Below are 18,897 nucleotides of genomic sequence, written 5' to 3'. Positions count from 1 at the left end.
CCACTTGCTTCAAGAAGGCAAGAATTATACCAGTGCCAAAGAAGAATAATGTGGGCTGCCTTAACGATTATCGTCCGGTAACACTCACATCGACAGTGATGAAATGCTTTGTGAGGGTGGTTAAGACTAGACTGAGCTCCTCCCTCAGCAAGAACCTGGACCCATTGCAATTGACCTGTCGTCACAATAAGTCAACGGCAGACGCAATCTCAATGGCTCTTGTCGTGGTTACTTGAAATAACTTGGAGACACAGACAATTCTTCAAGAAAATTAAACCTTTATTTGCAAACAAAGGCTAAGGCAATCAATGAACTTGTCACCGAAAGCCCACCGAGCTCCGGTGTACAGCATTCTTTATAGTAATTTCTTATCTCAGTTATATTTCGGTTTTATTAGCATACCCAATCAATTTTTAGTTGCATATCATCTATATATGAATTAATTCATCGCTCTTGCCTAGCCCGCGGTACGTCACCATTGTTTTTCACCCGTTCGCATTGGGGCCTTATTCGTGGCCAAGATTATGTTTTTCAGACAACCTCCCTCACAGTACATTCCTGCTCACAGCATCCTGTCCACCACCGTTATCTCGTACTAAACAAAGGCTGAGTGTAATACATGGGATACATCGCAGCTAATAGTGCTGCAAAACAAACAGGTGTACTGTAAGTGCAATAATATGCAGCTAAGAGAGTACAAAGTATCTAGTGAAAACAACACATAACAAAATGTGCCTTGTAAAATAATACATATTAATATTCGGTACCTAGAAGTGATTACATAGTATAGTAAATAGCTAATACATAATGATTATAGTTCAGGTATATATAATGATTATATCAGGTATATTTCTCAATACTCTTCACACGGTTTTAGATCACCAAGAAAACACAAACACCTACGTAAGGATGCTGTCAATCGACTATATCTGTATTTACTGTCAAGTACCTTTATTGTTTAAATTGACAAGTACGTGAATTCACACACTAAATACCTTGTGTGCACACCCGCTAAGTATCCCTGACTCTCCTGAATAGTCAAAGAATAGCAAAGGTATTGCCCGGTCAAAGGAGTCTGCGCTGGCCAGGCATTCTTCATAGTACTGATTCACTCGCCACATGTTTCACAGAGGGTTGCTCACACTTGTATCTGCGATGATTTTTCTTCGAAGTTACCGCTACCAGCACACAAGAAACATTTATTTTTATATCCATTCCTTCTCAATTCAAATATTGCATCTAGTGTCTTTGACCATAGGTCATGTGTCAGTCCATTAACTCCTTGTTATTGGCTCTGCTCCAAGCCAGCGTCCATTTATTGCCCTCTTCCCATCAAGTGACAGTCGATAATTTATGGCTCTTTCTTCTCAATCAGGAATTAACTTGAATCACTCCAGGGAGGCAGCAAACGCAAGATTTACAAACCTACATATTATGTCCAACCAAAGAACATCTCACAAATAACTTCTTATTTGAAAATAATCTCCAGACCAGCATATTACGAAGCATCATTGTGTCTTCTTCAAAACATTGATCAAGTCCAGCAAGTTAAGCTCACAAAATGGAGAATAGAGTGTCTTCAAAAATGGCAGCTTCCATTCCCAAGCACGCAGCAAGAACAAAGACAATTAGTCTGTCTGCTTCCACTGTCTTTGCTTCATTCGAAATCACTGATTTGTAGACTGTCATTCATTCAGGCTAATACAGGTGTAGTGAAGTAGTGCAGGTGTAGTGAAAATCCATCTGCTTTCACCTCATGTCTTCTGCTTCACATATTTTATTATATGTATTCGAAATTATGAACCAATGAGGATAATATTACATTCTACATTCGCAGCAACTTTTTCCAGTTTAAATTTCACTCTTTCAGGTATCATGTTAGCATTTTATTATTAATAAGCATACTGAACTCGCTCTTACTACTGAGGTAAACTATTTTTTATATATCACTGTCCTCTCTCTCTCTCGTCCCTACTACCCACTCTCCCTCTCTCACAGACACTTCCAATCGCTCTCTCCCTCTTTCCCTCCCTCTCTGTTTCCCCTCTCCGTCTTGAAAGACTAACAGTATAAACGTTAAAAATCCAGAACAGAAATGGATTGACTGTGTCCCATCTCTTACAGGACTTTGTGACTTTGCGGAGAGTGTCATCAGCTCACAGTGATTTATTGTTTTCCATTGCCAGATATTTCTATAAAACAAACATTTCTACTTTTGTGACTGTGCGCTGTTGCTCTGCTGTCGAACGTTTCTGCAATGTTTACTGCGTATTGTTTCTATGAAAGCAAATTCAATTCATTTGCTTATTTTCCAGCGATTTCTTTGCTTCTATCTCTGTGGTCGGAGGACAAGCCTTGAAGCGATCCACATTGATTTCACATTCCCCTCCCCCCGCTTTCGGCGGTCGGCAGTCGGCCTAATGACCGCGTTTGCAGCAATGAACAATTAATTGCGAACATTTGTTTTTGGAGTAATTACGCATCTGACATGAAGGTATGTGATAGTAAATTTAGTGAAAAAGAAAAAGGAGCGCATATAATGTTTAGGATGCTAAAATTAAGCCCTGTAACCAGAGAGGACTACGAGAAGTCGTATTCATAATGGATTAAGAAGAATCTCAAACTATTCGATACGTAGAACTCGAACGAAAGACAACTAGGCAGCACGTGCCCGACGCAACGATAAAGAGCGATCATGCGCTTTGGGACAGAGGATGTGGATGAGGTCCTAAATGACTACACTGAATCTGGAAAAGGTAGGGCGATCAACGTGTGGAACGGGCTAATTTGCTAGATAAAAAAGCAAACGTTGTGTCCCTTAAAGAACATTAAGATGGATAAGTCTCCATAACCTAATGGGTTAGTCAACCTGGTTATGTAGGCAGGTATGAGGTGAGATTTCTGGGGCCTTGATCAATATCTTCGAGTCCGCTAGCCATAGGCGACGTCTCTGAGCATTGAGTGAACTTAATGTTGTTCCATGGTTTAGGATGGGAAATTGGATTAATCGTGGAATCGATAGACTAGCTAGCCTCACGTCAGTAGTAGAGAAATTAGTGGAGATTATTTTTAGGGATTTGTTGTCAGTTGAAAAATCAGGTCTCTGTGTATGTCTCATGAAGTTAATTGAGTTCTACCAAAAGATGACGAACGTGATTGAAGGTAGTGCCGTGGACTATGTTTACGTGTATTTTATTTAAGCGTTTCTAAAATGTGAGGCTCATCCAGAGATTAAGATGGAAGGTGCTCACTGTGCACTTTGCAGCTTTGATTCAGAACTCGATGCCTACAGAAAACAGAAGGCTGTATTCCTTTGGGACTTATTCTGGTTGGAAGTCTCTGTTCTCTTCTTCATCCGTCAAAAACGGATTTTCCAGATGAAAAAAACTTCTGAGTTTTTACTCCCATTCCCTTTGCGAGATGTCTGTCGATGGCAGTCCCCTTAACCACGATGAGGCCATCTCAGTGTGCAGGAGAAACACGACGTTTCCTCTTGAGGTCGCCTGTAACCTCATGGCTTGAAGATCAATTTCTCCTTCCTTTATTTCTCTTTCTCTTTCTTTTTCTTTTCCTCGCTCCCTTTCGTCCTCTTATATTCCCCACTGTTACCTCTTATCCTCATCTTCCTATCACCTCTACCCTAGTGCCCTTTATTCTTCTACTCTTTCTCCTGTGGCCCTCTCTCCTCTCCAATCAAATTCGTTCTTTTCATATGCCTCACCTCCGAACTAATCTTACCTATCAGATACAAAATCACCCCGCCTCTCGTTCAGAAACGTCGATTGTTTCTGAACATTTCCATTGCTGAGTTCCTGCAGCGGTCTCCTTGTGCTGCTGTGGATTGACAGCATTTCCAGAATTTCTTTTTTTGTGATCTGCTGCTGTACTGCGATTCTCTTTGTGGGATACCTACACTACCGCCCCTCGCTCTCTCTACTGTCGCTCCCTCTCCTCTGCTCTCTCTCTCTCTCCTTCCCTCCCCCCTCTCCCCCTCCCTCTCTCTAAGCTCACCCTCTATGAACTCTGCTGCCTTCTGACGCTTCGATCATGTACCCACTCATCCTCGCTACTCCGGTCATGCATCCGTTTTGGCAACTTGTCTTAATGTGCTGAAGGGAAGACACAGAGAACTTGAAGCCTGTGATTTTTAGTACAGTAAAGAAAAGTTATTGCAGGATTTTCTATGAGTCAGTATCTGTCAGCCTTTCGAAATGTAAGAAAGATTCGGGATAGTCATCATGACTTCGTGCGTAGGTAATTGTGTCCGGGAAAACGAATTTTGAAGAGATGACGAACGGCATGTAGAATATGGTAGAATATCACCATAAGGTAAAAGGGCAGAATTAGTTTACTTGACATATCGAGCCTGCAACGCCATTTTGTCACGACTGAACAATTTTTCCTCTCAGTCCCAATCTCCTGACTTATTCCCGTATTCTTTCATGCCCTCCGCAGATATCAGTCTAATCAAAAACTTGTCATCCTCTGCCTTAATTGTACCCAGTGACTTGGTCTCCACAGTCGCTTGTCCGAATGAATTTCACTGATTCACAGCTCTCTGGTTGTCACAACCACGGATTCGGCAGGGCAGTAGACACGGCAATTGCGCTCGTGAATATGCACGTGTCAGCTAATTATTATTTCATTGTGATAGTATTTAACTCCGTTCATTCCGTCGTAGCATTTGTCGAGACTTGATCCCAGCCCAGCCATGCCTCACTGCCTGCTTGCATTCGGCTTGCTTGAGAAATTGGACTGTCGAGTCAACTGACTCTGAAGGCGAGCGGTATTCGCTTTATATTTAGATATTCATTTCTTTTTTGTAATTTATTTTTTATTGAAGTTCATCATCAAACAAACATTTCCATAAGATGTATTTCAGACATTGTATATATATATCATATAATCATATATATCACAAATCTCCACAAAGTATTTATCACTTATAGAAAAGAGCAGAAAGAAAAACACAAGCAAAGGGAAAAAACTATGTACAAGTAGGGAGTGATCTTTTTTGCAACATATTCATTGATTTGTGAGAATAAAATCAGGCCTATGAGGCATTACGTAGTTAAGCCATTTTTCCCAGTATGAATCAAATTGTTCCAGCTTATGATTAGCAGATGCTGTTATCCTCTCCATTTTGTAAATGCCCATTGGCATTTCTATCCATGCATTTAAAGCTGGGCTCTCCCGTGATAACCATTTCCTAGTAAGAGTCTTTTTACCAGCCACCAACAGTATATTCATTAAATATTTATCGCTTTTCATCCATTCTTGAGGTATATATCCAAAATATATGGTCTTACTCTCTAAGGGTATTTCACATTTAAAGATGTCTTGTAGGGTATTGCGTATCCCCCTCCAATTTTCTTTGATAACCGGATAGTCCCAAAAAATATGATAATGATTTGTATTTCGATTTCCACAATTTCTCCGGCAAACAGGGAGGTTACTAACATAATGGGATTTCTGAGAGGGTGTAATAAAATATCTTATCAAGTTTTTCCATCCAAACTCCCTCCATTTCTTTGAACTTGTACACTTCCATTGATACATCCATATTATTGTCCATTCCTCCTCAAATATAATTACCCCTCCTCCTTCTTTCATTTTGTTTTAATATTTGAAGTCGAATGTGTTTTAAGATTTCACAATCCCTTATACATGTTTGAAGTGATTCTACTACAGTTATCTGAATTATATGCTTTTCTAAATAGCTCTATCAAGCACATACTTGCCTTGGTTACATTTTAAGCGTTTTATTAACATATTGTCGCATCTCTAAATACCGATAAAAATCTTGTTTTTCTAATAAGTGTTTCTCTTTAAGTATTTCAAAACTGAACAGTGTTCCTTCTTTCATTATGTTGCAAAGAACTGTTATTCCTTTAGCTGTCCAGTCCTTAAATCTGGCATCCAATTTATCTGGTGTAAAATCTTAGTCATATGCACACCATTTAAGAATTGCAATATCTCACTCTAGATTATATTCTTTGTTAGTAGTTTTCTATATTTTATGAGTCAATTTCACACATGGGTTATCAATAGTATTTATGTACCTTTGCAGGTTGTTATCAGCCAAAATTGCTTGTACGGGGATGGGAAGTACCCGCTCCTCAATGTTTATCCATTGAGCGTCATATGATGGGTTGCAGCAACATATCGCAGCTCTCAGCTGTGCTGCAAAATAATAATCTCTAAGAGAAGGTAGGCCCCATCCCCCCTTCTCCTTTGCTAATTGCAAAGTTTTCAGACGAACTCCAGGCCTTTTACCCTGCCAAATATACCTTGATAACATCTTGTTGCATTCTTTGAATTGATTTTGGTTAATCTCTATTGGTAGGATCTGGAAGAGCTATAACAGTCTGGGCAGTTCGTTGCCATTTTTGTTATTATTTGCGTTTCTTGATTCTTATTTGTTCAGGGAGTAGATTGATTAAGTTTTATTCTGCTAATTTCAATGATACATCGACAGATAAATACAGATGTCTAAGGACAAAGCAAGATTCATTTCTTAGATATTCATTTCAACCACAGTGTAGGCTTCGTTTTCCATTTGAAAGTTTTAGTTAATGGCCTTGTTTGGCCTAACGTTTATTGGTTTCTTTTCCCTTTCACATAACTGTTACCTTCCACCTGATGCTAACATCACTGTTACCTTCCTCAACACCAACTCGACCTGCAAATTAACATTTTTGAAATCCTGCTCAAGGACTCCCAAGTTGCTTTGCCCCTGAGATTCTGGAATTTTCTTTCAATTTAGAAAATAGTCAACACTTTTATTTCTTCTACCAAGGTGCATGATACTGTATGCCATCTGCTACTCCTTTGCAGATTCCTCGAAGCTGTCTAAGTCAAACTGTAGCCTCTACATTTCCTCAAAACTACCTGCTCCTCCACCTCTCTAAATGTCTTCTGAGAAACCACCCTCAAAGCCATCAATTCCTCCATCCAGGTCATTGACATATAACATATTTTAAAAAATCAGCCCCATCAGAGACGCTGTGCAACACGACTGTCACCATCTGCCGACCAGATAAGGCTCATGTTATTCTGCTTTTTGCATCCTATTAATCGGTCAGTGCTTTCCCCATGCTAGCATCTTTCTTGCAACACCGCTGGCTCTTAATTTGCTACGCAGCCTCATGGGTGGTACCTTGTTAAGTTCTTCTGAAACTTCAAGTGCACAACACCCACCGATTCTCCATTGTCTATCGCGCATCTCATATCTTCAAAGAATTTCAAAAACCATGTCAGATAATATTTTCCCATAAGGATACCACGCTGCCTACGGACTATTTTATTACGAGCTGCTAAGTACGACGAAACCACATCCTTAACAATCGACTCCAACATCTTTCCAACTATTGACGTCAGACTAACTGGCCTATCTTTTTCTTTCTTCTGCCTCTCTCCTTTCTTGAAGAGTGGAGTGACATGTGCAATTTACCATTCCTTCGGAACTAGGCCAAAATCAATGTAATCGTGCAAGATCATTGGTAATGTCTCCACAATCCATTCAGCCACCACTTTCAGGGCCCCTCGGTGAAACCAACTTGTCCAGGTGAGTTATGTACATGCAGACCATTTATTCCGCCGAGATGATTGTCCCTGGGAATGCCAGGTTCACAGACATCTGCTCCCGACCCTCTGGAACGTCTGGCCTCCTGCTAGTGTTTTCCATGGTAAATTTAGACGAGGTATCGCATAGTAGGCTTATCAATAAGATCATATTTTTGCGATGTGATTGTCAATTGGATGTAAAATGGGCTTGTTGAAAAAGTGTCAGTATGGCAGTGAAGTGTAACTTCAGATAGAGTAACTGTCTATCACAGAGATCTAACCCAGATTCTGTGCGCTATATAATTATATTCCTCTTCTGCGATCTTTTAAATATTCCTCTGAAAGAACTTTTGTGCAGGGAACTAGACCGCGCGTCTCAACAGGGACGCATTGGAAATGGAGTAGACACTTCCCATCGGATGTTCTCAGATCACTAATTTTGGTGGTTAAATAACCTATTGCCATTACCACTCCCCCCACCTACCAAACCCACGAGATGTACGGTAATTAAAAGGGGCAGAACAGTGGGCCCTTGAAGCTATGAGACTTATGCGTGAATGGATTGTGCGAATCAATAACTCAGATGGAGGCAAACCCCAAGCTACGGGGAAACATCTTTACAGTGCATCACTCACAGTGGGAGGTCAGAGTTTGCTCAGACAATGGCAGATATGTGAACACGATGAAGTCAGGGAGTGGTTGGGGCCCAGAGCAAGGCTATGTTTAAGGATTTGTCGGATAAACAAGTGTGGGGGGCGGGATGGAAAGAACATAAGCAGAGGAACAGGTGAAGGCGGGTGGTGCAGTTCTACACTGCCAAACGAGCGAACAGCCTCACATCAGCCATTACCATCTGGTTTGCTGCAGCATTCCCTGACAAAACATTGCCAGATGAACTGAATATGTCTTTGGCTACAGTCGACCACCACTGGAGTACTTGCATGTGTCCCAGACAAAGAAGCGGGCAGGAAAACATCATTGCCGACACTACGCAACTTGCAAACTGCCTCCCCCCCCCCAAAAAAAAAATGACCGAGATGAGAGCGTTTTAGAACTATCGAAACAAACATTTCACGCCATCTCCATCACCATAAAAATATTTTCCCCAGGCAATCAAGTGATTCTGCGAATGTTGGAATTTCGGATCAGCAGATGCAGAATGTTGGAGGAACTGATCAGGTCAGGGAGCATCTGTGGAAAGGAATAAATAGTCGACGTTTCGAGCCGAGAGCTTTCCATAGATACTGCCAGACATGATGATTTCCTCCAGCAATTTGTCTGTGTTACTTCCCCAGGTTATGAATCTGACCAACCATTTGTAGTAACCCACACTCCTCTATCGGTTACCCCAGTGACTGCAATGAACTGTAAATACATTTAATCTCGCTTTATGTGTTGCTTACATTGCACATAGATGCTGCTATTTATGTAGTTGTGCACATTTTATTCCATATGCTGATTTTAATTTCTAACTTTAATTTTATATAATTATTCCTTTTAATTCTTGAATGCCCTGTTTCATGTCACGCCAACACATCACAGCAAATTCTTAATGTATTGCACTGCGTATGGTGAATAACTTTGATTATTGATCCTTGCAGGTGGAGTACACAGAGATCGGCATTGATAAGCGGGGTGGATAATCCGTTTGAATTGACTTGACTGTAAGTGTATGTACGGTAGTTCATGCTCGTCATGTTACTCGCTACTAATTCATTCGAGGCACAAAGAGCAGTCGAGTAAAGAGAGACCCACTGTAAACCCGCCGCTGAGTTGGCTCTTTATTAAGTGCTGTGTTACAAAAGTCAATCACAATACGGTCATTGCATCCTGGTGAATCTCTCCCCATTCTACAAAAAGCAGAAGATCAGACACAGCATAGTGAGAAATATTCTACATAGTATCACTCGTCGCAAACGACGCGCGTTCAAAACATTCATCTTTGAATTTATTAAACATTTTCTTAGTTCCCAGAAACGGACATTTGTTACAGAATTACATTGCAGAAGGCGGCTGCACAGCCCCAGTGCGGGTTTCACTGCATTCGTGAGCTGCCACCCGGCGGGTCCTCACTGCGCACAGGCGGACGAAGAGATGGTGTTGCGCAGCGGCGAGCTCAGCGAGCTGTGACTCACGCTGCAGGAATAGCTCGACCCCTTGTTCCAGGCAGCGACGGGAACCCGCAGGTAACTGCTCAGTCTGTAGGTCTGGTCGGTGTCAGTAGACACGGCGCCTGTCGTCACGCCACTGTCCGTCTCCACGCCATCCACACTCCAGCGCAGCGCGACCAAGCCAGGCTTAAAGCCGCTCACGAGGCAGGATAGAGTGGCAGAATCCGAGACGGTTTCCTCCCGGGAGGGAGGCAGGAGGAGAACCGAGGGCTTTCTGCTCTCGCTACCTGTGTGTGAAAAAGGTGGTGGGAGGAGGAGGCAAATATTATTATTAATGTGTGCATTTCCTAAACGGCGCCACCTACTGACCGAACTCCCGTCAGACCATGATCACAATGCACCAACTATACAATCATTGAAAAGTTGGGCACAGAATGCGACCATTCGACCCATCGACAGACGCTAGCATGGAATTGTTGGCCACTCTCAAGCCTTGAACTGGTGAATTGTTGCCCACCCCTCAGGTCAGGTCGGGTAATTTCCACGGATTTCGTGCTATCCCGGTGGTAATGGTCTCTTTGCTGAGGGCGGTGCCTGGGGTGTTACAGGGGTTGGGGGGAGACCCCAACTAATCCCAAAATCTAATTTCTATCTATTATGTATTTACGGATATTTCAGTTTAGCCGTTCGTAGACGGGAGCGCCCTGGGATTGGAGTGGTTTAGACGATTGACCTCTCTGAAATTTAGGGCTGGAATATGAAGAGGGAGTTAACGGGTTAAAAGACCGGACTTTCGAGTGTTGCTGCATCGTGTGGGAAATTTCAAAGGATGAACCAAAGGTGGAATTAATTCGACAGATTGAGACTGCGGCAGTCTAGAGCCAGCCAGCAGTACGATTGAAATGGGGAATTCGTCGGAAGCATAATTTGATTATAAACGAGAGGATTACTTACTCTTTATCTCCAGGATCGTCCCCGGTCCATAGAACCAAGCACTATCCCACATTCGGCAGTAATAGACGGCCGAGTCGCCGGGCTCCAAGCTGCCGATGGTCAGGATGTGACTGTTGGCGGAGGTGTCTCTGGATGGTTGGAAACGTTCAGTGATGCCGGGTCCTCTGTAAATGCTATTATCCGATTTATGATATATCACACCCTCTGGTCTCCTCCCGGGACGATGTCGGTCCCACCCAATAGAGGAACCTGCAACGTTTCCATTCTGTATCCGACACTCTAAGCGGGCAGTCTGTCCCGCCGAGACAGGACCGGACACTGGGGTCTGATTGAGGACTGGGACCGCCAGGATACCTGCAATAAGACAATAAAACTACAGGGTGACTTGCAGTTGTCAGAAGTGTTATCGATCGCTGAAGACGCGCGGAAAACTGTCTTTCAAATTTTCAACGAATTTCTTTGCCGACAATTCGTGCGTTAACTAACCCGTCTCTCACCTGGTAAATGGACCATTAGAGCCCACAGGAGATGCAGAACTGGCGACATTCCTTCGGTCAGCGAGCGTCCTAACATCCAACTGAACCGTGCGCTGTTGGGCAAACACCGGGAACGGCTCCGGTTCTACTGTCTGCAAACTGGACACTCCGGGCTCTTTATTAACCGGGGATGTTAATGAGTGGGAGGGGCAGAGACAGGATGGGGGCGGAGACTGACCACCTGTCCTCTGGAATCTGTTGCTTACGAATGACCGTTAAAATATTAACACATTCTTTAATATATTTTTATTTAGCTATGTTATATCAAAAATCCAAGGCAATCCAGTCTGATGAATATCTAGGAAAGGCATTGGGGTTGGCATGATTTTAGACATTCTATTGACGGCTGCATTTAGCAACATGTAACAGCTAATGTCTGCCTCAGCGAGCGACCAAGCCTGTTTAAGGCACAAAATCCCTGCAACCGTCTTCAAAACAGACTGATGAATTTATTGGCCCAGTTCCTGCTTTGGGAAAAACCATGTCATAAACATGCTGTTACTTTCCTTTTACTGTCGGGATTTAAATAAAGCTGATCGCTAATATTCATAAATACCAGACGGCTCATGGTCAAAGTTTAATGTTCAAAATAAAGTTATTATCAAGATTCATTTCCTTGTAGGCATACACAGTAGTGCAATGACGTACAATAGAATCAATGAAAAACTACACAGAAAGACTGGCAAACATTCAGTGCGCAAAAGAAAACAGACTACGAAAATAGAAAAGCAAGCAATAATAATATTCATTATTAATAAGAAAATATATAATAATGAGAGCATGAGTAAAGCAAAAATGCAATTGAATCGATGCAAACCTACACATAAAGAATGATAAGTCATCAATGCGCAATAGACGAACTGAGAATATGCAACAATAATAGTAATAATAATTCTTATTATTAAAAGAGGAAATTGAATAATTTTGGAACACAAACAAGTTTTACATCGGCGCGATGGTAACAGACAGATAGACTGATAGATAAATAATGTTGAGGACATGAGTTGCAGAGTCCTTGAAGGTGAGTCCCTGGGTTGTGGAATCCGTTCAGTTTTGATTATTTGTGAAAATATACAAGCTGATAAAGTATTGGAGCCCATATACTTATTTTAGATTCATTTTCTGTAGATATTTAGAACAGAACAAAAACAACGGAATGGAATCAATGAAAACTATACACAAACAAACAGTAAGTAAAAGAAAGACGAACTGTGCAAATTTAAAACATAAATTAATTAATAATACTCAGAATGTGAGTTATAGAGACCTTGAATGTGAGGTGTAAGGACGGATAAATAATGGCAAAGAATACATCACCTGACCCAACAAAAACGCTCCTAGGTTCAGCTGCGGGATGATTAAGGACAGCATTAAATAACACTGCAGGTAATAATTTTCCTGGATCCCGCGTTTTTGCACGAAATCCATATGTATCAATTCCTCTTTATCTAAAGATACCTCAAATCACTTTTTGAATGTATTCAGTGACAAATCATCAATTTCACAGAAAGGAAAACAAATTTATTTCCGATTTCGGACCGGAATAACACAAGTTGTGTTTTGATACACTGACACTTGATTCTAGATACCCCGACCAGGAAAACTATTACCTCTGTATGTCCATCATTTCCATCCTATTGTTAGAGTTATATGGCCTCTCGTTAAAAAAAAACAAATAGCCCCGGTCTACTAAATTTTCTTTTATATGGAAATCAACCATATTAACCCTTGACATATTCGTTTTATCAGTGACTTCACTTGTGCAAGATATTAAGAGGAATAAACAGTGGACAGCCAGCGCCTCTTCCCCCACTGCTCAGTCCAAGAGGACATGGCTTTAAGGTAAGGGGAGGGAAGTTCAAGGGGGATATTAGGGGAAGGTTTTTCCCTCAGTGAGTGGTTGGTGCCTGGAATGCACTGCCTGAGTCAGTGGTGGAGGCAGATACACTAGTGAAGTTTAAGAGACTACTAGACCGGTATATGGAGGAATTTAAGGTGGGGGTTTATATGGGAGGCAGGGTTTGAGGGTCGGCACAACATTGTGGGCCGAAGGGCCTGTAATGTGCTGTACTATTCTATGTTCTATATCGTACCCGGAAAGATCCGACAACGCACGGTATTCCAATTCTGATCATACTAGCTCCCTTTATTCTGCAGCAAGACATCCGCCATGGACAGTCGGAAGCCCATCTGCGAAAGGAGGAGGGTTGGGCATGGGTCTAGCAAACCCATCCCGTAAAGGCCCAGAGCTACAGAAACGCTAACGTCATCTCCAAAATCCTCATTTCTGGAAAATAGAGGATTTTGGCCTAGAAATCATATGAAGTCGTGTGGTGAAAGTGGACGAAATGGGATCAACGTTCAGCTCAGGGCAGAGGACTCTGGGGTGCCATCACACCGAGGTACTTCATACGTAGCTCCCTCATTCAAACATGTGATATAAATTGTGAACACTAGAAGTATTAAAGTGATAATGTACATAAGAAAATAAATAATATATAGAACCTGGTGAAGGGTGGTTATTTTTTTCGTGATAAACCAGCAGTTCTTATCAAAGTTAACGTCTAAGTAAATTTATTAAGAAAGTGCCTGTATGACACTTTACTGCTACCTTGAGATCTTCAGTTCAGATTTGAGGTCAGTGAAGTTATCCACGTTGTTTCGGGAACCTGATCTTTGCAGGGTAATAACTGTTCGTGAACCTGCTGCTGTGGGATCTAAGGTTCCTGTACCTCCTGCCCGATGGCAGCGGCGATAAAACAGCATGGCCTGGGTGGCAGGTTATTATGGATGAAGGGATTAAAGAAGGCAGAAGAGTAGGTTTTAACGATGGAAATCAATGATTATAAGGCGCAGAGGTGTGAGTGTAGCAAATGGTCAAATTCCACTTCTGTATCCTATTGTTTGATATAACTGAGGCAAGACCTTAACGTGTTTTATCTTTTTTAGTTTTTGCTAAATTCCAGTAATATCTTCTGTTTTACTGTGTTTTTGTGACTCAACCTGAATCGTCACACATGTTTTTGCTTTCATAAATGGCACGAGTTCAGGCGTATTGTTTTGCTGTGTCTCAAGTCCCTTGTTAGCCCGTTAGCATTCCATTACCGTATTATCGGTGAATAAACCGCATTGCCGTCTGTTGAGGTCAACTCTATCTCGTCCTTCTCTATCTTCCGCACTCCTCTTTCCTCTCTACCCAACCCCTCTCTTTCTCAGCCCTCCTCTCTCTTACTATCCTCTGTTCTTATCTTTCGTTTTCTAACTCTCTCTCTCTCTCTCTGTCTCTCTCATTTTGTCTCTCTGTCTCTGTGTGTGTCTCTCTCCCTGTGAGTGTTCTTACTTATCAGTTTATTGAAAATTAGTAGATTCTCTTCAGCTGAGTTCACTTGGCCACCGCTATAACCATTTTCCTTAATCTGCTTTCACCCGTGTTTGTTTCTGGGAACGATAAGCATTTACATACATTCGTACAATTCGCTACTCGCCTCTTCTCCGTCCTTCATAACACTGTGAACACATGATTTGTTCTGACTGTTTCAGTTCTGAATGTACGAACACTTCCTTCGATGTCTGACGTTTGATTGAGAAGCCGGTTAGATATATAGTCACTGTGGATGTGTACTTAAGTACAGTTAAAGTCAGAAGTTTACATACACCTTAACCATATACATTAAAACTCAGTTTTTCACAATTCCTGACATTTAATCCTAGAAAACATTCCCGGTCAGTTAGGATCACTACTTTATTTTAAGAATGCGAAATGTCAAAATAATAGTAGAGAGAATGATTTATTTCAGCTTTTATTTCTTTCATCACATTCCCAGTGCGTTAGATGTTTACATACACTTCGTTAGTATTTGGCAGAATTGCCTTTAAATTGTTTAACCTGGGTCAAACGTTTTGTGTACGTTTTGTGTAGCCTTCCACAAGGTTCTCACAATACGTTGCTGGAATTTGTTGCATTCCTCCAGACAGAAGTGGTATAACTGAGTCAGGTTTGTAGGCCTCCTTGCTCGCACACGCTTTTTCAGTTCTGCCCACAAATTTTCTATCGGATTGAGGTCGGGGCTTTCTGATGGCTACTCGAATACCTTGACTTTCTTGTCCTTAAACAATTTTGCCACAACTTTGGAGGTATGCTTCGGGTCATTGCCGATTTGGAAGAGACATTTGCCACCGAGTTTAACTTCCTTGCTGATGTCTTGAGATGTTACTTCAGTATATCCACATAATTTTCCTTCCTCATGATGCCATCTATTTTGTGAAGTATTTTGTGAAGTCCCTCCTGCAGCAAAGCACCCGCACAACATGATGCTGCCACCTCCATGCTTCACGGTTGCGAAGGGGTTCTTCGGCTTGCAAGCCTCACCCTTTTTCCTCCAAACAAAGTGATAGTCATTATGGCCAAACAGTTCCATTTTTATTTCATCAGACTTGAAGACATTTCTCCAAATAGTAAGATCTTTGTTCCCATGTGCACTTGCAAACTGTAGTCTGGCATTTTTATGGCTGTTTTGGAGCAGTGGCTTCTTCCTTGCTGAGAAGCCTTTCAGGTGATGTCGCATTTTGGACTTGTTTTACTGCAGATATAGATACTTGTCTACGTGTTTCCTCCAGCATCTTCACCAGGTCCTTTGCTGTTGTTCTGGGAAGGATTTGCACGTTTTGAGCCAAAGTACGTTCATCTCTAGGAGTCAGAATGCGTCTCCTTCCCGAGCGGTCTTACGGCTGCGTGATCCCATGGTGTTTATACTTGTGTACTATTGTTTGTACTGATGAACATGGTACCTACAGGCGTTTGGAAATTGCTCCCAAGGATACACCAGACTTGTGGAGGTCCACAAATTTTTTCTGAGGTCTTGGGTGATTTCTGTTGAATTAGTTTGTAAACTTCTGACCCACTGGAATTGTGATATAGTCAATAAAAGTGAAATTATCTGTCTGTAAACAACTGTTGGAAAAGTTACTCGGGTTATGCCCAAAGTAGATGTCCTCACCGTCTTGCCAAAACTATAGTTTGCTAATATGAAATCTCTGGAGTGGTTAAACAATGAGTTTTAATGTATTCAACCTAAGTGTATGTCAGCTTCTGACTTCAACTGTATCTGAACCAGCCAGAGGGTAGTGAATAGGAGGATATTGTAGCCACATAGGGACATGGAGGCCGAATCCGTGGCTGCATTGAAGGTAGAGATTGATAAGTCATGCTCCCCTCCCCCTTTCTTCCTCCCTAGGCCTCCCGTCTCCTCATCCTTTCCCTTCTCCAGCTCTGTATCCCTTTTGCTAATCAACTTTCCAGATCTTAGCTTCACCCATCCCCCTCCGGCCTTCTGTTATCATTTGGATCTCCCCCTCCCCCTTCCACTTTCAAATCTCTTACTATCTTTTCTTTCAGTTAGTCCTGACGAAGGGTGTCGGCCCGAAACGTCGATTGTACTTCTTCCTAAAGATTCTGCCTGGCCTGCTGCGTTCCACCAGCACTTTGTGTGTTTTGCAAGTCCTTGATTGTTCAAGATTATAGGGAGAAGGCAGGAGATTGTGATTGAGAAATGATGGAATGACGGAGAAGACTTGTTGGGACGATTGTCCTAATCTATTCCTACTTCTTACCGTCTGATATAACGGTAAGACGACCACAATAATGCTCCTTCTGTTACATATTCATTGAAATCCAATTAATCCATCTGCTTATACACCATATCTTCTGGTTCGAACATTTTATTGTGTATATTAGGAACCAAACAGGTTTCTGAGAGCAGCCTAGAGCAGAGTTTGTTAATTTACATTTCACTTTCCGAGCTGCCATGTCAGCACTCCAGTATTGATAAACATATTGATTTCGTCCATAGTACTGAGGTAAACTCTCTTTCACTCTTTCACACACTGCACCCCATTTCTCTTCATCTTTGTATCGCCCACTCTCTACTCCCTCTCTTAAAGGGTGAAAATATTTGTGGAAACGTTTAAAATTTGCAGGACAGACATGTGTTTCCTGTGCCATCACTTATTGAAATTTGCGCAGAACGTCATTAGCTCACAGTGATTTATTGTTTTTCAGTGCCAGATATTTCTACCAAAAAAAACAGCATTTCTTCTTTTTCCCCAGTACGTTACCTGATTTGCTCTGCTGTGGAACGTTTCTGGATGGTTTCCTTTGTCTTGTTTCCACACAAGTAAACTCAAATCACTTGTTTACTTCTCTGTCATATCATGGCCTCTGTATCTATGGTCTCAGGACGAGCCTTCAAGCGATCTACGTTTATTTCCAGTTTTCCGTTTTTATTTAACTTATCTAAGTAAACGTTTTGTATTTCTTCTAATGCCTCCTGCTCGTCTCATCTGGCATTTTTCTTTTCTTCATCAGTTTATTGATTTTGTTTTGCTGATTTGCAGTTTCTACTTCTTCGATCAATGTTAAAACAGTTCCCCTTTGTCCTCATAACCTAAAGATCTTTACTCCTCATGTATATCAAGAAGGTATGTAAGAAAGTCAATTAAATTCAGTACACTTCTTATAATTTCAGACTGTTTTGCTGGCCTACTGTGCTAATAAAATACACACCACAGAACCTACAGCACAATACAGGCCATTTGGCCCACAATGCTGTGCCGAATATGTACTTACTTTAGAAATTACCCAGGGTTACTTGTAGCCCTCTATTTTCTAAGATCCATGCAACTATCCAGGAATCTCTTAAAAGACCCAATTGTATCTGCTTCCACCACCGTTACCGGCAGCCCATTCCACGTACTCACCACTCTCTGCGTAAAACACTTGCCTCTGACATCTCCTCTGTACCTATTTCCAAGCACCTTAAAACTGTGCCCTCTCGTGTTAGCTATTTCAGCCCTGGCGAAAAAGCTCTGACTATCCATACGATCAATGCCTCTCATCATCTTATACACCTCTATCAGGTCAACTCTCATCCTCTGTCGCTCAAAGGAGAAAAGTCCAAGTTCACTCAACCTATTCTCATAGGGCACGCTCCCCAATCCAGGAAATATCCGTGCAAATAATATCTGCACCCTTTCTATTGTTTCCACGTCCTTCCTGTTGTGAGGTGACCAGAACTGAGCACAGTACTCCAAGTAGGGTCTAACCAGTGTCCCTGTGTAGCATTACTTGTCGGCTCTTAAACTCAGTCCCACGGTTGATGAAGGCCAAAGCACCGTACACCTTCTTAACCACAGAGTCAACCTGCGCAGCAGCTTTGAATGTCCTATGGACACCCACGATCCCTCTGATCTTGCACACTGCCAAGAGTCTTACCATTAATGCTATATTCTGCCATCATAATTGAGCTAGCAAAATAAACCACTTCACACTCTCTGGGTTGAACACCATCTGCCCCTTCTCAGCCCAGTTTTGCATCCTATCGATGTCCCTCTGACAGCCCTCCACACTGCCCACAACACTCCCAACCTTTGTGTCTTCTGAAAACTGTAGCTTAATTCCTCAAGCAACTCAGATCATTTGTTTATACCTCCGCCCTTTCATTGCTTCATTATCTACGGTCTCAGGACGAGCCTTCAAGCGATCTTGTTTCTTTCCTATTTTCTTCTTTTACTTAGCATCTCTACGTAAATGTTTCATTTCTTCTAATGCTCCCTGATCGTTTCATCTGGCATTTTACTGTCCTTCAACAGTTTATTGAAGCTTTTTATTTGTTGAATTCCAGTTTAAATTCTTTCAGTCAATGTTAAAACACTTCTCTTTAGGTCCAATTCTC

General features: G+C 41.8%; 1 protein-coding gene across 1 annotated transcript; it reads right to left on the bottom strand.

The window, feature by feature from the left end:
* Positions 1-9,318: 9,318 nt before the first annotated feature.
* Positions 9,319-11,257, bottom strand: LOC140735160 (immunoglobulin lambda-1 light chain-like). Its single transcript, XM_073059950.1, has 3 exons — positions 11,129-11,257; positions 10,632-10,985; positions 9,319-9,964 (listed from the first exon to the last, which is right to left on the bottom strand). Exons 1-3 carry the CDS (start codon positions 11,202-11,204, stop codon positions 9,636-9,638), a joined length of 759 nt encoding a protein of 252 aa, XP_072916051.1. The 5' UTR covers positions 11,205-11,257; the 3' UTR covers positions 9,319-9,635.
* Between the last annotated feature and the right edge of the window lie 7,640 nt (positions 11,258-18,897).

Source organism: Hemitrygon akajei, chromosome 11, assembly GCF_048418815.1.
Source record: "Hemitrygon akajei chromosome 11, sHemAka1.3, whole genome shotgun sequence".
In the NCBI taxonomy this organism is placed as follows: Eukaryota; Metazoa; Chordata; class Chondrichthyes; order Myliobatiformes; family Dasyatidae; genus Hemitrygon; species Hemitrygon akajei.
This window is presented reverse-complemented; position numbering and strand designations above follow the sequence as displayed.

What these genes read in the sequence shown, in the direction of transcription:
- LOC140735160 (XM_073059950.1), bottom strand. Translation starts at nt 11,204, where the DNA reads ATGTTAGGACGCTCGCTGACCGAAGGAATGTCGCCAGTTCTGCATCTC. An exon ending in TCTAATGGTCCATTTACCAG is followed by an intron (nt 10,986 to 11,128) that starts GTGAGAGACGGG and finishes GTCTTATTGCAG; the next exon opens with GTATCCTGGCGGTCCCAGTC. An exon ending in GACGATCCTGGAGATAAAGA is followed by an intron (nt 9,965 to 10,631) that starts GTAAGTAATCCT and finishes TTTCACACACAG; the next exon opens with GTAGCGAGAGCAGAAAGCCC.